This window comes from Oryzias melastigma, linkage group LG20, assembly GCF_002922805.2.
Source record: "Oryzias melastigma strain HK-1 linkage group LG20, ASM292280v2, whole genome shotgun sequence".
Classification (NCBI taxonomy): Eukaryota; Metazoa; Chordata; class Actinopteri; order Beloniformes; family Adrianichthyidae; genus Oryzias; species Oryzias melastigma.
The window spans coordinates 11,762,339-11,787,041 of NC_050531.1; the positions used below are offsets into that span (position 1 = coordinate 11,762,339).

Below are 24,703 nucleotides of genomic sequence, written 5' to 3' on the forward strand. Positions count from 1 at the left end.
TGTATTTACATAGTTTATCAGTAAATATCTTTAAAAATACATGTGTTGCCCTGATATAAAGAGCAACTCGAAAGTTTAGAATAGCCTTTTGAAAGTATTTGGTTCCGCCCTCCCCGTCCGTGGAGCCTTCCAGAAGTACCGGCAGGCTCGTGCTCAGCCACTCTCCGGCAAAAAAACATCGGTCAAACAAAATTACGGTAGTTAAACTCGCGTTGAGTACCTTCTACCCAAGTCAAGATGTCCACGTTAGGGACACTGGCGTTTGATGAGTATGGGAGGCCGTTCATCATCATCAAAGACCAGGACAAGAAGACTCGGCTAACAGGCATTGACGCTTTGAAGGTACAATGGGCTAGCTAGTGAAGCACAAATCTGGTAATGATCTGCAAATTTTACATTTGAAGTTTGTTACTTGAAGCGGGCGCGTAAATAATACAAACTTGGCTCTTTATTTTGAGTTTTCTTGGTCTTATATTATAATTTTGAAGAAAACGAGCATTTGTGTAGCTTAACGGATTAGCCAAAAATGCTACTACGGGCCCATGTGCTTAGCTAGTGGGTGTAGCTGCTTCCAAAAATGGTCAAAATTGATGCAGATCATTAACATATTCGAAGTGCACACTGAAGTGTCTTAAAATGACTAATTCAAAAAACATTAGAGTAAGAGCCAACGTCATTTAATTTATTTTATTTTTTGCAGTCTCACATTATGGCAGCCAAGGCGGTCGCAGGAACTCTCAGGACATCTCTGGGTCCTAATGGTAAGTTTGAAAGTAACCATGTCAAATCTAAAGACAACAAAAACAATGCAGATAGTTATAAACTATTCCTTCCGTTTTCATTTTTACATACAGGTCTTGACAAGATGATGGTTGACAGGGATGGGGAAGTAACTGTCACCAACGATGGAGCCACCATCCTCAGTATGATGGATGTTGACCACCAGATTGCCAAACTTATGGTAGAGCTGTCCAAGTCTCAAGATGATGAGATCGGTGATGGAACTACTGGAGTAGTGGGTATGTGAATTGTCAAAAGTTCCTTGATTGAATTGCTTATAGTTTTTTAGTCGTACTTGCAGTAATTTGATCCCCAAACCTAGAAAAGCTGCAATGATTGAACTGATTTATCACGATATACTTGTTTTTTTATTTATTTTTATCGTTTCTCAGTGCTGGCTGGAGCTTTGCTGGAGCAGGCTGAGCAGCTGCTGGACCGTGGGATCCATCCCATCAGGATCTCAGATGGTTATGACCAGGCTGCACGCATCGCCATAGAGCAGCTGGACAAAATTGCAGAAACCTTCCCCTGTGATCCAAACAATTTGGAACCACTCATTCAAACAGCAATGACAACACTGGGATCCAAAGTGTAAGTCATTATTATTTTAATATTTGTGACCCTAGTTTTTTAAACCCCAAAATTAAGCACAATGTCTGATCCGCTACCAACTGTTGTGTTCTAGTATCAACCGGTGTCACAGACAGATGGCAGAGATCGCTGTAAATGCCATCCTTACTGTGGCTGACATGCAGAGGAAGGATGTCGACTTTGAACTCATTAAGGTGGAGGGCAAAGTGGGAGGGAAGCTGGAAGACACACAGCTCATCAAGGGAGTTATTGTTGACAAGGAGTTCAGCCACCCCCAGATGCCCAAGGTATGACTAGAGATTCATTTAATTTTCGGTGGATTTTTGAGTAACTGCAGTATTTAAACAGATACAATCTCAACTTTTCATTGATTTCACATGTTTGTAACTAAAAATAAATTACAAACCTGCAGTTCTAAGCACTTTTTTGTCTTATAGGAACTGAAAGATGTCAAAATTGCCATCCTGACCTGCCCCTTTGAGCCACCTAAACCCAAGACTAAGCATAAGTTGGATGTGACCTCTGTGGAGGACTACAAAGCGCTGCAGAAATATGAAAAAGAGAAGTTTGAGGAGATGATCCAGCAGGTCAGTAACCAAATAACCTCTTGGCTACTTGTTTACTAGCAATATATTATATATAAAAGCATAATGTTTCGGATGTATCTTGTCAAAAATCTTTTGCTTAGGTCAAAAGCAACGGTGCAAACTTGGCCATCTGTCAATGGGGCTTTGACGACGAGGCAAACCACCTTCTGCTGCAGAATGAGCTGCCTGCGGTACGCTGGGTTGGAGGACCTGAAATTGAGGTAATTTACATGCTATGAAACTTAAAAGTTCAACCTACATTAGCCACCTTTAACTTTAATGTTAATTTTGTATTACTTAGTTGCCATTCTTGCCAAAGACTTTAACTTTTATCAATAAAGACAAAACATTCTTACCTAAAACCGGTCAATGTTGAGAATGTTAATTTGCCACAATTACATCCCTTTTAACATCAAAATATGTCAGTTAAGTGGGGATAAACCAAACTTAGTTACATCTTTAAGAGGAATATCCTCTAATTTAAGAGAAAAATATACAAAATTGGCAAAAACATGGCACCAAAATGTTGTTAAGATGTTTGGTTTTTTTTGCTTTGATAATATTAGGTATTGTCTAGAAACAAAATCGAATTAAACATTCATCATTTCCTACTTCCTCATTTTCATCATAAACTGCTCTGTAGTTGAATAAACTAGTTTATTTGGGGGTACACTTTGGGGGGAAAAACAGTTGCTCTAAAATGTTTTTCAATCTTAAAAAACTTTAATATAATAATATTTGGTGTTTCAATGTTGACTTTTGAAGGAAACTCACCTGCTCTGAAATGCTCTCTTACAGTTGATAGCCATCGCCACAGGAGGGCGCATTGTGCCGAGGTTCTGTGAGCTGACGCCTGAAAAGCTTGGCACTGCCGGCTTGGTGAAGGAAATCTCCTTCGGCACGACCAAGGATCACATGCTGGTTATTCAGGAGTGCAAAAACACGAGGGCCGTAACAATTTTCATCCGTGGGGGCAACAAGATGGTTCGTCAGTCTCATCGCTTACAAGCTTTTTTTTTTTTGTGGAATTTTTGTTAATTCTATTTTCTCTTCTACCAGATCATCGAGGAGGCCAAGCGCGCTCTCCATGATGCTTTGTGTGTAATTCGCAATCTAGTCAGAGACAACCGTGTTGTTTATGGGGGCGGAGCCTCAGAGATTTCATGTGCTCTGGCTGTAAATCTGGCTGCAGATAAGGTTAGACTCTTAAGTTGACTCATTTATACTTCAAATGTTGAAGAGTTATATATATTTTTTTGAATGTTGTGTTTCAGTGCCCATCATTGGAGCAGTATGCCATGCGTTCGTTTGCAGACGCTTTAGAGGTCATCCCAATGGCTTTGGCTGAAAACAGCGGTCTGAACCCCATCCAGACCATGACAGAGGTCAGAGCCAGACAAGTCAAAGACAACAACCCCTTCCTTGGCATTGACTGTTTACACAAAAACACCAACGGTAAGAGCAGTTTGGGGTCCAAAACGCTACAAACATACTTGAAATAATCTTTGAGCATCTTTGTTTCTGTTTTTTTTTTTTCTTAAGACATGAAGCAGCAACACGTGATCGAGACCCTGATCGGCAAAAAGCAGCAGATCTCCCTGGCCACTCAGGTGGTCAGGATGATCCTGAAGATCGATGACATCCGAAACCCCGGAGAGAGCGAGGATTGAAGTCCTCGGAGCCCAGGATGACTCGATGTTCTGAGACGCTCACGAGGGCTTTGGCACTTCCTCGAGCTCCAAACCGCACCGCATATTCGTATTTATCATTTGATACTTGTTCCAGGCGTTGTAGTATCAAAGTCAACAATAAAACGTTGATCTGATAAAGTTTCAAAAGTCTTCAACTGTGCTTTAAATAAAATAAACTCATTGTCCCTGAAGTCTGCATCAGATTGTTTTTCAGGTCTTCCAAAAACACTATTTTAACATTCAGATTCTAATTCTTCACAAAAAGATGAATTGAATGATTATATGGAAAATGATTGAATTGTAGCCACTTCAGACCATGAAAACAATCTTCATTTGTTTTAGATCAAGTTTAACAAAATCTTCTCCAGTCAGTGTTTATTTACTTCATCGTTTTTTATTTAGCAGTACTTGCTGAGCCAGTTCAGCATGTCTTTTCTGGCCTCCTGGATGTACGGCTTGTCCGCCGGGTTGATGTCTTCTCTCTTGCGGTGGACGAAACCGTGAGTTTGACCAGGAAATATTTTCACCTGATAGTCTACAGTACATTTTTCCTTCAGCTTTTCCTCCAGCGAATTCACCTTCACGGAATATGATAAGGAACAATTAGAAAATGGAAAAGTTAGGCTGAAGTGTCACCTGTCGAAGAACACACCTGGTCAAGAGGAATAACCTGATCCACCTCTGCAAAGATGAACAGAGTCGGGCTCTTGAGTGCGTACCTGTCCTCTCTTTCTCGAACTATTCCTACACAGGAAAAAAAAAACAAATTAGTGCTGTTGTGATTATTTTTTGAGTAATTAATAAATTAGGGCTTGTAATCTTTTAAATCTAATATATAATTGCAGAGAAAAGCCAATTTTTTTGATATTTTAATTTAAATTTGTCATTTTATCAGTTTATGATCAAAATACAATTTTAAAAGTGGCTTTGTGAAGTTTTTTTTTCAATTATAACTATTCCAACTTTTTTTATACTAAAAAGGGACTTTTTTTTCAATATCAAACAATTAAAAAAAACAAAAACAGCAGGTTATGAGTGTTCTGATCAAACAAATCAAAAAGAGTAAAGTGGTGCTGTAGCCATTACTATGACAATGTGTCACATTGCATATTAAATAGTTCGCTTTTTGTGAAAAACAATTATAAAAAAATTAACTAGATTTAACTACTAATGGTATAAGCAGGCTAATGCCCTTTGGGGTGTGCATTATCAGAAATGAATGGACTTTGCAGAAGCATCTGACCATAGACATATATATTATCACTGGACAAACTGAGATGTTGGCGTCACCCATAGAAAATGCCTTACTTCTGGTTCTTGCAAAATCAAGCCAAAGTCATCCCCATTGCTTCCTGATTCTGACACCGCCATTTTGAAACCCGACGACAGTGATTGGTCCAAATCAATCTGAGTCATGTTTTAAGGGAAACTACAGTCGCCAATCATGAGTGAGCTTGTTGGAAGTCCACACCCCTTCCACTGACAGAGGGCTCGGGAAAAGTAGTCAATCACATGCTTTTACTGAGGCATCTGATTGGTCGGTTTGTAACTTGTGATAAAGAAAAAAATCGTAAAAAAAATAGGAATAGAAAGAATATGTAAAAAATGTATCAGAGCAAGAATGATTATTCTAACTAAATGACAGAAATGACTGTCTATTTCTCTATAGAAGTCTATGGGAGTTCGACTTCTTGGAACCAGCAGATACTTCATATTTGGAAGAAGAGAGGGGAGGGGTTGAGCTGTCCAGTGAAAATATACAGTCAATGAGTCTGACACAATCCGGACTTTGCTTTTTCTTTTAACTTATGATATGAACACCTCACATACTAGATCATAGTTTTACATTAAAAGTAGATTAATGCAATTTTTTTAAAAACTCATTCATTACGTTTGTATTTAATTAATTGTGATTAACGTGATAATTTGACACTCCTAAATCAAACATAATTTGAAGACTTTATAGCTCAGTTGGCGTGGTGTAGGACAAATCAGCGTCAATTTCCAGTTCGATTTAATCCAGTTTGTCCTTAAGCAAGACCCTTCTTGGTACAATGTAGACACAAGGGGGTCCAAATTTGGGTCTGCCTGTGCCGGTCCTCAGCCCAGAGCATGCATAAAACTATCTCCCGGAAAGTGCTGAAAAGTGAATGACAGCAACTTTATGATCTGTTGGGATGGCGTACCGTAAACCGAAACTCCGGCCTTCACCTCTGGATACTGCAGCGCTATGTAATGTGTGGCAACCCCACCCCAGCAGAAGCCTACTGTCCCAATGCGCTTAGCCCCACACTGCTCCTTCAGGAACTTCAGCACAGCGTCCACCTCCCTGAAAAGAAGATGAATTTGTCCCAACATGGCAGCCCGTTCAGAGATCAACGCAGAATTACAAGACAGACATTCGAGCATGTGATGCTTGAATTACGTATTTATAGTGGTTGGTTTTTTGTCTTGAAGCCACTCCTGAAATTTGGACCAGTCACCAGCTGGGCTCCACGCTTCCTTTCCAACAAAGAAGTCCGGACACACAGCTCTGCTCAGAGAACAACACAGTTTCTCTCACCAACTCCAACAACTTCAGATCTCAACTTATCATCAGACTGTACGCACATGTATCCGTTGGCAGCCAGCATGTCCGCCATGTATCTGGTGTTTGGAAGCTGCCACCCGAAGATGTCGTGAATGACGATGATAGCCTTGTCAGAGGGAGTGGTGGGTTTCACCACATATGCTTTTATATGCTCTATCTGGACTTCCTGACCAAGTCCTCCATACTCAATCTTATCGCCTATATCGCAGGGGCATGGGTTGCTTTCATTTGCCATCTAAAAAAAACAGAAACAAATTGAATCAGAAGAGAAATTAAGCACTTTAAAACTAATTGTTACATGTAATTTCTTGAGATGTTATCAAATTTTTCTTGGTTTTACGATTACACACCGCGTGGGATGTATGTTCATATGACATGACTTGCAAAAATGAAAAAGGATTGACTAATTTATCACACAAGCGCTACTGTGTCCTTGGGTTAATGACTATTAATGCATTTATAAGTCAAACAATGTATTTATGACATTTGTGCAATTTTTATCTCAAACTTTTAGTGTTTTAAAGGCTACGTGTGATTGTCAGGAGTTACAGAATAATAAAGCAAATGCTGTACAGAGGCTCTTTGTAGATTTAATGTCTTGCGAAGCACAATGACTCAGCGTTTTACAAGTTTTCACAATTTTCAGGGAATTTAATAAATAGTAAATCATGAATACAAAATAATTTGTCATCAAAATACTAAAGATCAGATCTTTTTTTCAAAGTTTTCTTGAAGAACCAGAAAATCTCGAGCAAGGCTCAAGCTTAAATAAACACTATAATAAAGCAGTTTCTATTGTGTAAGTGGGACATGTGACTAATATCTAACCAGCATGAGATTTCTTTCAACGTTTTTAAACAAAGCTTACTTTTATCTATTGAATTTAAAGCTTAACTGCAAATCATTTGACAAATTGATGAATTTCTTTTGTTGAAAGTGCAGATTAGCATTTTTAGTGTATTGAATTAACCCTTAATTTTAATTAAATTCCCGAATTCACATGTACACCTACTTTCTTAAGTATATTTCTCTATTTTCATTCTTGTTGCTTTCACCTTTCGTCACTTCTACTTTTGGAAAAGTTATATTACGTTGCAAAAAATAGCTTAAAATGAGCATGGGGTATTTAAAATTTTATTAGAACCTCCATGCTTCTGCTCTGTCAAATACGCAAAAAAAAAAGACATGTTAAAAAAGGAACTCATTAAAAACTATATTTTTCATTTAATCATTTCTTTTATTTCTGATTTGTTTTATAGCATTTCTTCTGACTTGTTACAGAAATGACTAACTTTTTAAAAAAGCATCTCTGTTTGCTAAAATAAGTATATACAACTGTCAATACAAAAATCTAAAAACAGTAGGCTATAATTTATTTTTGAAAATTTCAAAAATATTTTAACTTTTGCCGAAATGTAAAAGTGACATGATTCTGTGTCTTTAATCCAACAGATCTAAGTCTACGTAAAATAAATAATACTAATATGAATGGGGGGAAATCGCTTAATCCATCAGATAAATTACTAAAATCATGCCTTCGGTTTTAACTTAATGCATGTCTTGCGTAACTCAACGAAAAGGCTTCATGCAGAAATATATATTCATTGTTAACTTGTGGTCTACTACTCAAATAGGAAAAACAACTTTGCATTTGATACATACCGTATTCCTTACAATCTTCTCGAAAGCTGGAATGAGAAAAACTTTTCTGAGGCTGGAAGTCACACTCTTCCGTCGGACTCGCTCATTATATAACACACACACACAAAGGAGTATCACGTGACATTCAAGAACACACACATTCCCACTAAACCTTCAAAATAAAAGCAACTTTAGTGTAGTTTTCGGTGGGCTCATTCGGGGTAATAATAGTAAATAATTAAATCTAAATTATAATTTTTATTGGGTCTTATACGATTTACACCTTATCATTTTTTGTCAGGTCAAAAATGTAAAATGAATAAGACTATCGTTTACTTTCACATAAGTTACTTTTATTTCGAAAGTAAAATAGGTGTAATGGTGATTTTAAACTTTACTCATTCACTGAGATGGTCAGCACAAAAGGCACCGCTGGGATTCGAACCCAGGATCTCCTGTTTACTAGACAGGCGCTTTAACCAACTAAGCCACGGCGCCATTGGGTACCTCTGATCCACACATTTGCGTTTATAAATAACTCTATGATTTACAGGCATCTGTTCTTAATTTTTTTGAGTCCTTCAATCAATTTAGATGACCCTCACAGAGGATGGGAGGCTTAAACCCAGCACCACTCAGAGTGAGTTCTCAGTAAAAAATGTGTGGCCCCTTTCAAGCAAGAAATGGTTGTTTAAGAAAAACAAAACAGTTGTTGAGCAAATCTTTATGAATATCATAAATATCTTGTTTATAAACTTGTATCATTTGCAATAAGTTGGCTTCTACAAAACACAATTATTTACACAGAATTCTGAGATGAAAGTCAGAATTCACAAAATGGAGTCAGAATAATATCAAAGTCGGAAATCTGAGAATAAAATCTGATATGTGAGGAAGAAGTCACAACTCGTTTAAAGTAAAAACTTTATTCTCTCTGTCATACATTTTTGTCATTCAGTCTCATTCAGCAAATATTGCTGCTTATTTTACAACTTATTTAAAAAACAAAACTATTACATGTGAATAATTTTAATTTAAAGTATTGTCAATATGAATAATTTATAATATTCGGCCAGCATGTGATAATAAATAAAGCGCCATGGTGCAAAAAAATGAGATTTGAGAAATCATGCATGTTTATAATGATTATTTACATTTCTTTAAAAATAGCAGAAAGCATTTTTCCTTCCAGAAATAATATTCTTTCAAACCCACGTGACCTGCGTTGTAGAAGTTTCTCTGCCATAAAAGCTGTCAAATACAGCAGTTATGAGACGAGGTCTGTCAATCCTGTTTGCGCATGCGCGTGTCACTCTAGCAAGAAGCAGCTAGCTATTTGTCGTTAGACTTTCCTTTTGGCAAAACGGAAAATGTTAACAGCTCTGTAGTGTACAGCCTTACATAAACAACCATCATAACGTGCATACGACGTGTACATACGCTAATGCAACTTGGGCTCTGAGGACGCGACGAAGACGGTGTTTTGGACATTTGTGGGAAACCATTTTATGATTGTTAATGCATCCGACCCATATTTATATAGTCTTCTAGCTAGCATAACATAGCTAGCACGGATAGTGTCTGTCGTGGATGGGTTTTCTGACGAAGGTTTCCTAAAAAAAGACAGTGGTCGGTGTTTATCGGACAACATGGATACTGCTGAAGAAGGTAGGCCCAACCTTGCTTTCTCAATCATATTTAAAGGGAATTAGCTTCGACAGGACACCTCTGAATCAAGCCTGTTGTTCAGCTGGCCTGCTAATGTTATCTTCGCTGAAAGTCACAACCAGTGGAGTATAACCCGTAAGAAAGGGGGTCATCTGGTCAGCGTTATCTCTATCTAACCTTGTCTCATTAAATTAATGACCTATTTTAAATGTTAAAAAAAAATAGTTTTGTACAGACCCAGATGTTGTCTGGCTGTTCCCTAATATTTACCCTTTAGATTAGTCGTTTTAAAGAGTGACTTATAGTTTCATTCAATCTGTGACTGTAGCCTAAATGTTCCGTTTTTATATTATCACAACAACAAAACTGGTTTAATAAAAGTTTCAATGGGTTTTAATTTTATTTTAAGTATTTTAATTACACTTTCAAAGTAAATAATATTCTGAGACACCATAAAATAAAGGTTACATCCGAAAATAGATTACATTTAACAAATAGATTACAAAATAAGAGCATCCAAAGTGAATGTTTTCTCAACTACTTAAAGTCTTACTCCAATTATATTTTGATCTATTGTAAAAGCATTCCCAGTGGTCTTTGAATTCAGATTAAGCAGTTTATTGCCAAAATAATAATAATAAAACAACCTGTGTGGACATAGTTTCTGCAGAGCAGCAGTTGCTCATTTGAAATTCACTTCTGAGTTGTGGGTGGGACTGTTGGCGCAGAAGTAAGCCTCCTCTGATATCCCATCATCCCTTTGTTTACACGCTTTAGCTTACAGGTGCTCACAACCACACCTAACATTACTGACACAACAAAAATGGCGAGCAGTTAAAAAAAAACACCTCAGGCAAGGAAAATGAAGATGTTAATGGATCTACTTGTTCACAAGTGGATGTGTCAAAATGGAATGGAGCAAGGAGTCTTTGCCACACCTGTTTCAGTTGCTTCATCACAACTAGTAGCTATTTCTTGTAGCATCTTCTCCTGCACCACAATTTGAGTAAAGACATACTCAAACACACAGTTTTAATCTTAATTTTCTTAATATATGTCCTCCTTCATGAGAAAAATACTACAAGAGTATCACCAAAAAACATAATTTCTTTGGAATGAGTCTTTAAGACAAATTCATTAGCTTCCACAATATTCAAATGTACTTCATTCCAGACAAATCAAATAAATCCAGCTTTAGATATCTTGGTTCCACTGGAGTAAAATAGCCTCTTGCCAACTTCAACACACTTACACTCAAATTAAACTTTTTTTTGTCTGTCTGTTTTCAAATGGTTAGTAGTGGTCTTATCTTTAGCTGATGAACTGTTGTGTTTTAGAGATATTTAAAGATGTGAAATCTTTAAGATAGATGTGGTTTGAATGTAAAAGAGAATCATTTAAGCTTTAAAATCAATTCTTTACTAGTGCTACCTATAATAAACTACTGTTTTGAGCTTACCTACATACTGTAAGTTTTACTCAGAAGTTTTAAAATTCCGTTGGAAGGAGTCATACATAGAAGCCAAATAGATTTGTAAAACCACATAGATAAGGGCCTTTTCTTAGTGTGCAACTCAGTATACAAAAATGATGTGGTTGTCCTGTATAATAATAATGTTTTCAGAAGCTCAGACTTTTAAGGTAAATAGTAATCAAGCACTTTAACTGAAACCTGTTTTGTGGGACTTTTACAAAGATGAATCTAATTTAATTTAAGCATAGTGACTTTCTTTGTCACTCAGGTTAAATTGTAATTTGTACCTTACAAATTGTGTTTCCTTTTTTACGTCGTGATTGTCTTTCTTTTTACTAAGACTCCTTGCACCTGCATTGGTCGCTCATTTTTCATTTGTTTGTGAAATTAGCGGATATCTGTCGTGTATGCCGCTCTGAAGGGACCCCAGATAAACCTCTGTACCACCCCTGTGTCTGCACTGGCAGTATCAAATTCATCCACCAGGAATGGTAAGTGTACCGCTGTGTTTTATCTAATTTATTATTATTATTATAACACATTTTATTTATCGTTCCTCTTTCCAATCAAAAGGATTTTGAACATGTGTAAATGGTTAATTGACTAGAAAATGAGTATATTTCTCAATATTTATTACAACTTTATATTAAACCTAAAGCAATTGTTTTAGTACATTTTTGATCAGCTTCAAGGTTAATAAAACAAATTGATTTGCTGTTCAGACACTAATTTGGTTAATTTTTCATTTTCTATCGATTTAATTTACAGTATGACATGTTTCCAACAAGTCTTATGAGGAAATTACTTTAATTCTGAATATATAAACATTAATTTATCATGTTAAAACTCCTAAACCCTTGTGTCAACATTTGCTGCCGCCATCTTTCTGCTGTGTACATCTTCTAAATGACAAATGGATAACAGAGAGGGCTTTGCCTTTTTTGATCAGCAAACATTTATCCGTAAACACATTACAGTGCTCTCCAACTTCTCAATTCCATAATAGCTGTTAGCTGAAAAGCTGCAGTATCGACTTGCAAAATGAGTTATGGAAAAAAGGTGTTTGAGCTGCAGCTAATGCTGCACTGCAGTCAATATTCTCCTCTGCTACCATCAACCTTTTATCTTCCAGATCACACACAATTTTTTTTCATAGGTTATAATGATTTTGTAGCAAAACATCAGACTTTTGTGAGAAAAAATGGACCTAACAAAGTTTTTTGTAGTTGTCTGGTGGTGACTGGTAGTCTTAGACCTAAAACGTGACAATTTTCTTTAGTTGCTAACATCTAAAAAAAATTGTCTTGCCATTAAAGCTCAAACCATCAAATAGAATGAGATGCAAATCACCTTTTTAACAAAATTGACATAAAAGTTACCAGTGCATATATGACTGAACTCTAGCTGATGAATTTTTTTTAATAATATGTAAAATTTCCTTAGATAGGTTTTCTTTTTTTTCTTTTTTTTTGTATTATTAGCCAAAAATGTGCTTCCGTCTTGAGGACAAAAGCTCATTTCAACAGAGGAGTCCCTCCCTGTGAAGAAGTGTTAATGTTTGCTTGAGTTGAGTTTTGCTCACTGATTATTTATGTTCTGTTAACTTGCATCACGTTGCTGTTAAAACGTTGGTCAATATAAATACTTGCTAACACAGGCTTGACATGCCATGAGTCTAGAAGGCTTCTCATTAAATCTACTGTAGGTGTTGCTGAGTTTAAACACTAGCTGAGTTAGTGTTTTTGACTGGTACTTTTGATACTATTTATCATCCGAGTACTGATGAGGGTTGTTTTTTGTTTGGTCGGATAGAAGTGTCCTTCATTTGTTAGGTTTTAAGGATATTTTTGAGACTGCATATAGAGTGGCTCTAACTTAGACATGTCTTTTTGTTTTCTTTCCTTTATTCACCAACAGAATGGCTCTTATGAGTTTGTATGAGAAGTTGGCTGCTAGCATGAATACTGCATGTAAAAAAAACATACAAGTAGCATTTTGTCGTAGTCTATTTTTTTAGTTTTTACTTTTCTAATTGCTTTTTTACAGTTTGGTCCAATGGCTGAAGCACAGCAGGAAAGAATATTGCGAATTATGCAAGCACAGATTTGCTTTTACACCAAGTAAGTCTATTTTTCAAATGCTGTTTGGCTCATTTTCTGATTTCACAGTAAGATTTTTTGAGATATTGATTTATTTTTTTATTGTTGAAACCTACATTTGGTACATATAAAGTGATGAGCATCAATTCATTTTTGTCTGATCATCTGTCCTCCTCAGTCTACTCTCCAGATATGCCCTCCCGTCTGCCCATTCAGGATATCTGTGCTGGCCTTCTGACCAGTGTGGGCACAGCAATTCGCTACTGGTTCCATTACACACTGGTTGCCTTCGCTTGGCTTGGGGTGGTTCCCCTGACTGCATGTGAGTATAAAAACACCCTAAAAATGTCTCTCAAATACTATATTACAATGCATTGCAGATGTCCTTGTGAGCAAAATAAATTATAAATAAGACATGATGCAAAACAGTTATTTATAAAGAAACAAAAACATAATGAGTACACGTGAGTTCTTGACTAATTTTATGCTAAAAAGGGGAAAAAATGTGACATTTTAAAAATATTTCTTGTTTTCACTAACTCATGTTAGACAAGTTTCTTTTGACATTGTGCAACAAGAGTCCATTGAAAGACTTCTGCCTCCTGTTTTAGTGTTGTTTTCTTCCTCAGTCGCTACAGTTTTCAGCTTTTGTCAGTTAAACCAGTGCAGAAAGCCAAAGCCCGTATGCGTGAAAAATCACTCACCCCTGCAGAGACACTCATGCGGGCCCAATGACACCTGCGGTTTCCATAGAAACCCATCCAAAGTCATTTATTTGATGCAGGCAGACGCATAGAGAGAGGCTGCAGCTCACTGACAGCACTGATCAGTTTCTACATTTTTCACCAGCTTTAGGATTATTTTACCCTTGGCGTGCCAACTGCCAGTTTATTCTTTTGCTTCACAGCAAACAAATGATCATTTTTGTGTGTGAACATAAAAAAACTGGGTTAGTAGTAGATTTCTCTTACTAATTAAATTCTTTCATGAAAACATGTATTTTTTTAATAAATAATATTTTCCTAGCCTTATTTTTCCTATCCTGACATGATATTTATACAATAAACAAAACGTTCAGATCATAATCAATGCAGATAATTATTTTCATTAATAAAACACAATAAATACATATGTAAAGACTTCTGTTTTTGATCACGTACCTTAAATAATTTGAACGTTTGTTGGTTTTAATGTAATAAGAGATTCTCCGTCTTCCAGGTCGCATCTATAAGTGTCTGTTTACCGGCTCTGTGAGCTCTCTTCTGACACTGCCTTTGGATATGCTGTCTACGTGAGTGCACAAAACACTAAAAGTTGAGCAACTCTTGTCGGGTGTTAGTGTTCGCTTGACGTTGTGCTTGTTCCTGCAGAGAAAACCTCCTGGCAGACTGTCTACAGGGCTGCTTCGTCGTCACCTGCACGCTGTGTGCATTCATCAGTCTAGTGTGGCTCAGAGAGCAGATCGTCCACGGCGGCGCCCCTCAGTGGTTAGAACAGCACCAGCCACCACCTCCTAATCAAGCCAGACAAGCTAACGAGGTTGTCTTTTTCTTCAAACACTCCAGCTGTTGTGTTTTACAGTAAAACAGTTTTGTCTTGATGCAGTTGTAATCAAACCGTGCATGTTAATTCTGTCACAGCCACAAGCTGCAGGACAGGGAGCTGCAGAGGAGCCCCCTGCGGCACAACCAGCCCCCGCTGAGCCCCCAGCCCAAAACGAAGCCGAGCCTGAGCCTCCCGATGCCCCCCCAGATCAGGCAGATGACCCTGACTTGGAGGAGGAAGGAGCGGCTGCTGAAGACGCAGATCCTAACAATGGAGCACAAGGTTGAGAGAGTTCCTTCAGCGTAACCTTCTAACACATCTTTAAAAGCTTAAAAATATACAATTGCTTTATTTTCACCGTGTGCTTCTGTTCTCCGTATCCAGATGACATGAACTGGAATGCCTTGGAGTGGGACAGAGCAGCAGAGGAGCTCACCTGGGAACGGGTAACATGTTATGACATTATTCAAGTTTTCAGGCACCAAACAATAAAATGTAACACATTTCATTTAAATTCTCAGATGCTTGGACTGGATGGTTCCCTGGTATTTCTGGTAAGTTTGAATGTTTGATTTTTGTATTTATTTTTTTTAATGAGGTACAGTTCTAGTTCAAACACTGTAGTCTTGTCTTTATTCTGTAGGAGCACGTCTTCTGGGTTGTTTCTCTCAACACTCTCTTCATCTTGGTTTTTGGTGAGTTGGCTGAACCAAAGATGAATCAAAAGCATTTCCAGTATTTTGGATTATTTTCCTTATTTCTAATGCTACTTAAATATATGTTTTAAGCTGTTTGTTGTGATTTGAAAACAATACTTTCTATGTTTTCCTTCTAGCATTTTGCCCTTACCACATTGGGCATTTCTCCGTTGTTGGTCTTGGCTTTGAGGAATATGTAAGATATTTCATAAAGCATTTCAGCAACTGCATGCATGGATCATTATTTTTAATCTTCTGGTAACTGTTTTTTATTTAAGGTTCAAGCTTCCCACTTTGAAGGATTAATCACCACCATTGTAGGATACATTCTGCTGGCTATAACTCTCATCTTGTGCCATGTATCCTTTTGGGCGGGTGTCATTTTATGAAAAAAGAACAAGCCAGACTTGAGTTGTTAAAAAAAATAATAATTTTATAATTAAATAAACTGACACTACTGACTGTAGTGTCAGTCACTTGGGTTATCCTCATGATTTCAAACATTTTGCTAAGTGGAGTAAAAAGTAATCCATAGTTTGTTGAAACACATCATAGAATACACTTTGGGGTTCATAAAGTTAGACCTTAAATCCCGTTTAGATTGTAGTAGCGCTTAGGGACTGTGTATTATGTGTGGTCCTTAACAACCGTTTCAGGGACTGGCTGCTCTGGTCAGGTTCCAGCGTTCCCGCCGTCTCCTTGGAGTCTGTTACATTGTCGTAAAGGTAATATTGTGTCCTGATATTTGTAGAGTGAAACAAATATTTAAGTACAAAACGCTAATTCAATACATCAAAGATAAAACAGTCAATGGAATCATTGATCCTTTTCAATAATGTGACTGCTCGAAGTAAGCTGTACATATTTTAGTTTTTATTATATTTAAATGGCATTTTTATTTCCAATTCTTAGTTACATATTCCTTGAAACTGATTGAAAGCATCTTATTTTTGTAGTGCATACAGTGAAGATAAAGGAAATTCAGATTTTTATTATCGCCTGACATAATTTACACATCTGTTAGATTAAGTATAATAATCGCAAATTGGCTATAGAAAGTATTAGACTAAAGAATGGAGGCTAAAGCCAAAAAAAGCCTCATTAACTGCTAACTGTGCCAATTATTGTAGAGTTTTGTTAACAACTAGTATTACTGTAGCTACTAACTCCAGTTGAATATTGAAAACAACATGATCAGAGTTATCTTGCTGAACAATGACTAAATGAAAATTAACTGCAATAGAAAAGTTCAATTGTACATCTAAAATCTTTCAGTGTAATATTTAGAAAAATTTAGCCAAATGCTAAATTGTCAGGAAGTCAAGAAAAGAAAAATTGGAAAAAGAAGAAATTGAATGACAAAAAAACCCTAAATGAACAGCAGTACCTGCCCACATGAATGAAAATGAGCTCAAATTAGTCTGAAATAAAGCTAGATTAGCTTTTACATATCTATTAAACTGCAGAGTTTTAAGATGTGTGCTAATCTCTTTTTTTTTTTAGCTCTTCTTCAACTGAATAATTGTATTTAGGAAAGTTGTTTGTTTCTCCATCAGGTGTCTTTGCTGGTTGTTGTGGAGATTGGTGTTTTTCCTCTGATCTGCGGCTGGTGGCTGGACATCTGCTCTTTGGTAAAACTTTCTATAAGTTTTTTCCAGTTATGGTTACATTTATTTCAATATATTTACCATATTTGACTTCACATTGCTGTCAATACAGACTCATAAAGCATTGTAAATCCATTTCAGCACACAATTTGTTTAGACACCATGAAATGCTACAGTGAGCTCTTTGGTAATCACCTGCAGTGAATCTGACACCTCATTAGTTTCACCATGATTGTCTAAAGCATTGATGTTTTTATGGCAGAATTTTACTCATTAAAAGCTCAAAGACTGACATCTTGCTGCAGTGCATGAGAGACGGTGATCCGTGCTGCTTCTGTCCTGTCTGTGGTTAATGGATCTGTGTTAATCATGCTAGCACAGGTGCAGCAGCTGACTGCCTCACATTCAGATCTGATCCAAATCACCAGACATTTCGGTGCACTTTGATAGTTAAAGTGCTGCAGGAGCAAGCACACATTATTTTCCTTTTGTTTGCTGTGACATTTATATGCCAACCATTAAATGTCATATTCACTTCTTTTTTATTATTTTGATTGCATTGAAAATTAAGGTTTTAAGCATCAAATATGCTGCAATTAGAAAATGTGTTATTAAAAAGACATTCCGTTGTTTGGCTTCTGGAGCATTCCTCTGGAACACAGTTCTAGGTTGGTCTGTGGGTTTTGTCAATAAGCTGAAATTAAGGTTCTTTTTCAATTTTACTCTGCAAAATGAAATGATGTCATTTCTGTTTTTGCTTCCCCTTCAGGAAATGTTCGACGCCACCCTGAAAGACAGAGAAATGAGTTTCAAATCGGCACCCGGCACCACCATGTTTCTACACTGGCTGGTGGGGATGGTTTACGTCTTCTACTTTGCGTCTTTCATCCTCCTCCTAAGAGAGGTATGATGACATTCTTCAGGCTTCACTGTCTTAGGCTGTTTTTGAAGAAAATGAAAAACGTGCTGTTCTCTAAAACCATCTCTCGTTACCATCAGGTGCTGAGACCTGGAGTGCTGTGGTTTCTGAGAAATCTCAACGACCCTGATTTTAACCCGGTGCAGGAGATGATTCATTTGCCCATCTACAGACACCTGCGGCGGTTTATCCTCTCTGTGGTTGTCTTTGGCTCAATCGTGCTGCTGATGCTGTGGCTCCCCATTAAGCTGATAAAAGTGATGCTGCCCAACTTCCTCCCATACAACGTAATGCTCTACAGGTAACAAAGCTATATACCAATCTCTGCTTGTTCCATGTTTGAAGATTTAATTAAAGTTGAAGATTTAATTAAAGGAAATTGATGTTTTGTTTAAGACTAATTGGTAAAAAGAAATTAAGCAAAGCCTGAGTGTACATCGTTTTCTGTCTGTTTAGTGATGCGCCTGTCAGTGAGCTGTCTTTGGAGCTGCTCTTACTGCAGGTCGTACTTCCTGCTCTGCTGGAGCAGGGACACACTCGCCAGTGGCTCAAAGGCCTCGTCAGAGCCTGGACAGTCAGCGCTGGTTATTTACTGTAAGTCCAGAAAGAAACCTGAATCCTTAAAGACCCAATCCGATAAAAATTGTGTTATTTAACATATTCTTGTGGCATTTTTCTGATACACATAATAAGAAAATTAAGTCTAAAAGTGCATTTTTGATTATTTATTCATTTTTTTTGCAGGAACAGATGATAAAGTTGACACTTGAAAAAAAGCCTATTTTTAATGTAGAAAATACAAAGGGAATCCTAAAAGCTCCCTGTTTTACTCTATTTTGATGGATTCACTTGTGGACAAATAGATCCTCATCCAAGTTGGCATTTGGCTCAAAATAACTCCGATATTGTTCGCCATTTTTGTTGCATCTGTAATGTTAGTTTGGGGTTGTAAAGGGCTGTTGGCTAGCAGTGGAGCATGCAAACAGACATATAAAATTAGTTTTTTCTGTTTTTAAATTTTGACTAAAAATGGCATATTCCTAATCAAAAGCTGGGAAAGCTTTTAAAATAGCTGAGATCAATAACTTCCCAGTATTTTGTTTTTCCATGTTCGTGTTTACTAGAAATGAATGACAGGCTGCTCCTCTTTGTCTGCAGAGACCTTCACTCCTACCTTCTCGGTGAGCAGGAGGACAATGAAAACAACCAGCCCGTGAATAATAACAACAACAACAATCCTCCCCATGGTCAACCAAACAACAATAACAACCCCGCCCCTGCAGTTGGGGAGGGATTGCATGCAGCCCATCAGGCCATCCTCCAACAGGGGGGCCCAGTGGGCTTCCAGCCCTACCACCGACCTGTCCGCTTCCCTTTCAGGGTGAGGCCACAGTGGCTTTAAACAGTGGTACTGTTGAGTCTGTACAACAGGGGTGGGGGACTGCAGGCCTCATGGCCGGTCAATCTGCATGCTTTCCTGGATCAGGTGTGTTCAGCTAATTTAGAACATGCCAAAGCAGGGAATGTGACTTTCAGTTCCCGGCCCTGCTTTAAACTCAAACACAAAAGATATTTTTATCCTGTTTCCCAGACTAGAGTGTTGTTAGTAGTGGTGATTTGACTTGTAAAAAGGTCTCATTTATACTGGCGCTTTTATGAAAAGGGTTTTGTCTTTTCCTCAGATTGTGCTGCTCATCGCATTCATGTGCATCACTCTGCTCATGGCCAGTCTGGTGTGTTTAACCCTCCCAGGTGAGCTGGAGCTAGTCTGACCAATCATTTTGTATCCTGTGCAGCACTGTGTATCATAGAGATATACTTTCATGTGTTTCAACCTTTTCTGATAATAATTTTCTTTTGTTGTGTTTCAGTCTTCACAGGCCGTTGGCTGATGTCCTTCTGGATGGGAAATTCTAAAATCCATGAGCTGTACACAGCAGCATGTGGTCTTTATGTGTGCTGGCTTTCCATTCGTGGAGCCACTGTTCTGCTGGCCTGGATGCCACAGGGACGCACAGTGATTATGCGCAAAGTCCAGGAGTGGACGATGATGGTTGGTATCAGTGAGCAAACAGAAGCATTTGAACATGGTCATCAGAGTTTTCATACTATAGTAAAACTTCATGAAGAAAAAACGGAATATTTTGATGTTTATGTCTACTGTACATCCAGATCCTGAAGACCCTTGTTGTGGCTCTGCTGGTTGCCGGAGTCATTCCATTGTTACTGGGCCTGCTGTTTGAGCTGGTGATCGTGGCTCCCCTCAGAGTACCTCTGGACCAAACACCTTTGTTTTATCCCTGGCAGGTATGATCATCTGTGCTTTTTGTTCTGTCACCCACCAAAGCCTTGGGAAGTGTCGAAAAATACATTTATGCTATGATCTGACCTGCAGGACTGGGCTCTTGGAGTGCTTCACGCCAAAATCATAGCTGCCATCACTCTCATGGGTCCTCAGTGGTGGCTGAAGACTGTTATCGAGCAGGTAGTTCAGCAGAATGGGATCTGGCTCTCTGCTTTGTTTTTTTATGTTTTCCTTTGGGATTCCCAAATAGTCAGAGATTTCCCTAAAATAGCATTTGTGGCCCATTTTTCAGGTTTATGCAAACGGGATTCGCAACATTGATCTCCACTTCATCATCCGAAAGCTGGCGGCTCCCGTCATCTCAGTGCTGCTGTTGTCCCTGTGTGTGCCGTACGTGATCGCTGCCGGGGTGGTGCCCGCCGTAGGTCAGTGTCTGATTTATGTGATAAAGTTTTAGGCTGTTACTTCACAGCATAGCAAATTTTTCTGTGCAATAATGACATGCTGGTATTCACAGGATTGTTTGAAATGAGCTCTAGTATCATTACCAAACTGAAGTTTCATATGATGGGGAGTGTAGTGTTTTTTTTTTTGTTTTTTTTTTTAGTAAAACAAAAAGTTTCCTTACTGGATTTGAAGTGTCTTCTTTGAGCAAAAATTCAGTAAATAATTAAGGAAAAAAGAGGGCTGTGCTTCTTTAACAAAGCAGACATAGTGCCACCCTTTCATAAATCGTATAAATCAATCCCACCTTAATTAAAAAAAAGGCCTGCCAGCATAAAACTTTAATCATCCAGACTAAAGTTAAAAGCAAACCAAGCCCTTCAGCATTGGCAAATTTCTCAATAGGCAACACATGAGCTCATCGGACAAATGATTGTTCCTCACAAGGGTGGTAGCATTCCAGCGGGCAACTTTTCCAACAACTTGTGAAACATAGTTACAGCAAATAAACAATTCAACAGTCTCCAAAGTTCTTTACTTTTTTGTTTATAAAAAAATGAAAAAAGTACTACAGAACACAGAAATACTGTAAGTATTTCTTGCAGGAGTTACCCCTGAGATGGAGATCCTCATGCAGAGAAGAATCTACCCATTCCTGTTGATGGTGGTGTCGCTCGTCGGGATCCTCTCCTTCCAGATTAGACAGTTCAAGCGTCTTTATGAACACATCAAGAACGACAAGTACTCATCTTCAAGTTCTGCACTTTGTGGTTGAAAGATACCGTGATTGACATTTTGTCTGTCATTACAGGTATCTGGTTGGTCAACGGCTCGTCAACTATGAGCGCAAATCCGGCAGAGCACCATCGGCCCCACCCTCCAACCCTGTTCCAGAATAAACTTTTGTGTCCCGCGTTTCCACCTTTTTTTTCAGTTGTGTCTTCCCTGTCTTTTGATTTTGAAGTCAGACGGTAATCCCTTTTGATTCTCCCGTGGATCACATCGGACGATCTGCATCTTTCTATACCCATCAAATCTGGAAGGATCACGTGTGTTATGGTCCTGATCATGGGACCAGAGAAAAATATTTCAAGGAGTGTGAGCAGGAAGGTTGAACTGTTTCAATTGAAGCCCAGTATTTTGGCTGTTATTCACGCCTTTGCATTGTAAAGTGCTGCCTGATAATTGTACATGTGTAAATACTTTGAACACAAACTTTGACTTAAAAACAGATACGTGGATTAATGCAATGACCATTGTACATTTTAAAAATTGATGTATAATTTATTAAATCACAATGACAGTTTCAGTTTGTCATCCATGTGCTTCTAATTATTCAAGTAAACATTGTTCACGTGGAGATCCAACATGGTCCACATAAAAGCATTAATTTCCTTGGGTGACTCCACCCCTTTTCTGTTCCGAACAGGAAGTACCCACTGACTCCAGAAGCCAAAATCACATAGACTTCTATTTGAAAATGTACATTTATTACTCATATTTGCCAGAATAACCATTCTTCCCTGCTAATCCTTTTTTTCACGATTTTTTTTCTTCAGTATAAGCAATTCAAGTTTTAAACTGGCCAATCAGATGCCTCAAAAGTAAGATAATCTCAAAACATTTGACAGATTTCCTCAAGCCTCATGTGGTAGGGGCGTGGACTTCAAACAAGCTCACTCATGAAAGTGGTTGCTAAAGAAACGGATGGACTCGGACCAGTCACTGCTTCTTGACCATGTATGGTTCCAACATGGCGGCGTCCATGTTGCAAAACAAAAAGGAGCGGAAAGTAAGCCATTTTCTATGTGTGATGTCGCACTCGTCTGGTCCAGTTCTTGTTTACAGTCAATGTTCCCAACCCAACCCTCTTTACTGGGACTTGGGATGTACACATGGAAACCCTGTAGAGCGCCCCCATGTGGTAGCCGTAGCTGACAGCACCAGATTTTCTCAGGTCTCCCATGGGCCCTGCTTTTCTTTTGAGACCAGTCGTATTCGGAGTAGCACAACCATGCTTAGATCATTACTATAATTTCAAAAACATTTTTTTAATGAGTCAGTGGGTTGTCGTAGTGGCTTAATGACTCATTTGGCTGGGAAACAGGGTTTGAACCTAGTGTGAGTTCTTAGGGCAAGATCCTCTTAGCCGACTATTTAGCTCCAAGGGGGCCAAGTCTGGGTATCCCCAGTTCACATATAGTATATTTGTGTCAGGAAGGGCATCCTGTGTGAAATTCCACTAGTGCACATTGATTAAATCTGCTTTGACATGGCAATCCCTGAAAGGCTGGGTTGTTACACGAATTAATGAATTAGTTAACAACCAACAAGTGGGTTGTTTAATGAGTTATACTGTTACACTGTCTATGATCAGTACTGAACATCTGGTGGAGTGATGGGGTCATCCTTTGGGATGAGTGGAGAGGAAAGGACAATTCCAAACTTTTCTGCTAAGACTTCTGGGATCTCCTCATCCTTTAGCTCCAGGGTTGTTACTTCCAACTTTCCATCTGTGGCCTCTGATGGGAACATGGTGGTTATCAGTCTGCGGCCGATGTAAGTGAGCCTCCCAAATGGCTTTAGAATTGTACAGAAGGACTTGCAGACAAAGATGGAGCTGGGGGAGTTCTGGTGGTACTGACACATCTCTATGAAGTCCTCCAGACGCCTAGGTGTAAGGGTGAACTTGTAGATTTCTGTCCATTCTCCGTCCTCACCTCGGTTTTCCTCCTTCTGTGACTCTAAAACGTGCATCTCCAGGTTCCTCCTGATGCGATAAACTCGGTGACCGTCTTCCTGAAGACCGTCGGTGTCCAACGACAGCGGAGCGATGAATCCTGAAGATCCGAACCCCACGTCACACAGCCACCTGCGGCCCTCCACGGTCACCTGGAGGATCAGGTGATCGAACGGGGGTCCGTACATCTGCGTGATGGCATTCCTCACCTGGCCTGACATCATGGTGACGTGGAAGCCCAGGTGAGTCAGCAGCCAGAAGAACAGACCGTTGTTCTCGTAGCAAAACCCGCCGCGGCGCTTGTTGACGATCTTGTCGTAGATGAGCTGCAGGTCGAGGCGGACTTCTCCGCCGCTGTGGATCGTCAGATCCTCGAACGGTACCGCCAGCAGATGACAAGTATGGACGGACCGCAGCAGCTCCAAACTGGGCTGAACCGCAGAACCAGCGAACCCAATGCGAGACAAATACTTCTCCACCTCCATGATCCTATTTCGAAACTGGAACTTTGACTTTTGTCACATTTATTTATTTACTTTCCTTTTCCTCTCTCGAACTCCTTCAGCAGACTTTTTGTTTACTTCCTGCTTTTAAGTTCAAAGTTCAAACTGCGTCATGCAAAAAGTTGATCAAACTCAAATACATGACATTGCACAATACATACAGCAAAAGTTTGAATCCATTTGATCAGAGATCCTCTATTTTTATTTAAGTGCAGCACGTTTACAAGAGTCTTATGCTCTGCAAATAGTGTGGTATTTTGAGAAACTCATTTAAGTTATGGGTGTTATTTTTAAATATTTAAATTTAGAATATTATGTGTGCTATTAAAGACTGCTAAAACTACAGTTTTAAGGTTAAACTGAGCTACATACTGCCACATCTTTTTATTTAATCTTCTATTTTTGTTTCATGTTGTGTAAACAAATATATTGATTTCAACTTCCACTGCATGTTTCTGTATATGCATTTGAATTGTATTTGTTGTGTGCAACATTTATTTAAATAAAGGTTTAGTCTTTGCTGTTTGGATGATTTAATTTGAAGTTCAGGGAAAGAAATAGAACTTACAGTTAATCTTTACATCCAGTTGAATAAACGTGTTTATAAGTTTTAATTACAATTGGAAGCAACCTTAAAAAGAGAGCCTCTGCTTATTATTATTATAGTTCAATTAATTTTTTAAAAGTAAGCTGTACAAATATAAATGTGTATACTTAAATGTACCAAACATTCTTGACCACTGCAATTGTTTTATTAACGTACAAAGTTCTGAATTATTATAACCTCTTTTGTAAATCAAAACAATGCCTTTAATTCAAAT

General features: G+C 38.3%; 4 protein-coding genes and 1 non-coding gene across 5 annotated transcripts; 2 read left to right on the top strand and 3 right to left on the bottom strand.

The window, feature by feature from the left end:
• Window positions 1-125: 125 nt before the first annotated feature.
• On the top strand, window positions 126-3,840 carry cct5 (chaperonin containing TCP1, subunit 5 (epsilon)). Its single transcript, XM_024280059.1, has 11 exons — window positions 126-342; window positions 701-761; window positions 855-1,019; window positions 1,173-1,371; window positions 1,466-1,658; window positions 1,809-1,958; window positions 2,060-2,179; window positions 2,757-2,942; window positions 3,018-3,155; window positions 3,233-3,413; window positions 3,501-3,840. Exons 1-11 carry the CDS (start codon window positions 238-240, stop codon window positions 3,626-3,628), a joined length of 1,626 nt encoding a protein of 541 aa, XP_024135827.1. The 5' UTR covers window positions 126-237; the 3' UTR covers window positions 3,629-3,840.
• A 182-nt stretch (window positions 3,841-4,022) lies between these two features.
• Window positions 4,023-8,026, bottom strand: cmbl (carboxymethylenebutenolidase homolog (Pseudomonas)). Its single transcript, XM_024280141.2, has 6 exons — window positions 7,902-8,026; window positions 6,260-6,474; window positions 6,075-6,182; window positions 5,836-5,978; window positions 4,302-4,393; window positions 4,023-4,227 (listed from the first exon to the last, which is right to left on the bottom strand). Exons 2-6 carry the CDS (start codon window positions 6,472-6,474, stop codon window positions 4,048-4,050), a joined length of 738 nt encoding a protein of 245 aa, XP_024135909.1. The 5' UTR covers window positions 7,902-8,026; the 3' UTR covers window positions 4,023-4,047.
• A 278-nt stretch (window positions 8,027-8,304) lies between these two features.
• Window positions 8,305-8,378, bottom strand: trnat-agu. The gene has a single exon. It is a non-coding gene; the product is annotated as a tRNA-Thr (tRNA).
• Window positions 8,379-9,157: 779 nt separating this feature from the next.
• marchf6 (E3 ubiquitin-protein ligase MARCHF6) lies at window positions 9,158-21,945 on the top strand. The gene is made up of 25 exons (XM_024279948.1): window positions 9,158-9,548; window positions 11,414-11,513; window positions 13,069-13,142; window positions 13,300-13,443; window positions 14,340-14,412; window positions 14,492-14,660; window positions 14,762-14,948; window positions 15,051-15,112; window positions 15,188-15,220; window positions 15,310-15,361; window positions 15,502-15,560; window positions 15,643-15,723; window positions 16,021-16,089; window positions 16,921-16,995; window positions 17,741-17,875; window positions 17,971-18,191; window positions 18,347-18,484; window positions 19,049-19,271; window positions 19,573-19,642; window positions 19,762-19,943; window positions 20,063-20,197; window positions 20,286-20,375; window positions 20,488-20,620; window positions 21,245-21,380; window positions 21,451-21,945. The coding sequence occupies exons 1-25, from the start codon at window positions 9,530-9,532 to the stop codon at window positions 21,536-21,538; spliced, it is 2,748 nt and encodes a 915-aa protein (XP_024135716.1). The 5' UTR covers window positions 9,158-9,529; the 3' UTR covers window positions 21,539-21,945.
• On the bottom strand, window positions 20,790-23,952 carry LOC112151203 (arylamine N-acetyltransferase 1). Its single transcript, XM_024279950.2, has one exon. The coding sequence runs from the start codon at window positions 23,862-23,864 to the stop codon at window positions 23,013-23,015; it is 852 nt and encodes a 283-aa protein (XP_024135718.1). The 5' UTR covers window positions 23,865-23,952; the 3' UTR covers window positions 20,790-23,012.
• Window positions 23,953-24,703: the final 751 nt, after the last annotated feature.

Excerpts from the sequence above, each read along its gene's own strand:
- LOC112151203 (XM_024279950.2), bottom strand. The coding sequence starts at position 23,864 with ATGGAGGTGGAGAAGTATTTGTCTCGCATTGGGTTCGCTGGTTCTGCG.
- cmbl (XM_024280141.2), bottom strand. The coding sequence starts at position 6,474 with ATGGCAAATGAAAGCAACCCATGCCCCTGCGATATAGGCGATAAGATT. Across the intron at positions 6,183-6,259 it reads CTGGCTGCCAACGGATACAT|AGCTGTGTGTCCGGACTTCT; the intron begins GTGCGTACAGTC and ends TTCTCTGAGCAG. Across the intron at positions 4,228-4,301 it reads AGGTTATTCCTCTTGACCAG|GTGAATTCGCTGGAGGAAAA; the intron begins GTGTGTTCTTCG and ends TATTCCGTGAAG.
- marchf6 (XM_024279948.1), top strand. Across the intron at positions 16,090-16,920 it reads TCTGTTACATTGTCGTAAAG|GTGTCTTTGCTGGTTGTTGT; the intron begins GTAATATTGTGT and ends TTTCTCCATCAG. Across the intron at positions 20,621-21,244 it reads CGGGGTGGTGCCCGCCGTAG|GAGTTACCCCTGAGATGGAG; the intron begins GTCAGTGTCTGA and ends TATTTCTTGCAG.
- cct5 (XM_024280059.1), top strand. The coding sequence starts at position 238 with ATGTCCACGTTAGGGACACTGGCGTTTGATGAGTATGGGAGGCCGTTC. Across the intron at positions 1,659-1,808 it reads GCCACCCCCAGATGCCCAAG|GAACTGAAAGATGTCAAAAT; the intron begins GTATGACTAGAG and ends TTTGTCTTATAG. Across the intron at positions 2,180-2,756 it reads TTGGAGGACCTGAAATTGAG|TTGATAGCCATCGCCACAGG; the intron begins GTAATTTACATG and ends GCTCTCTTACAG.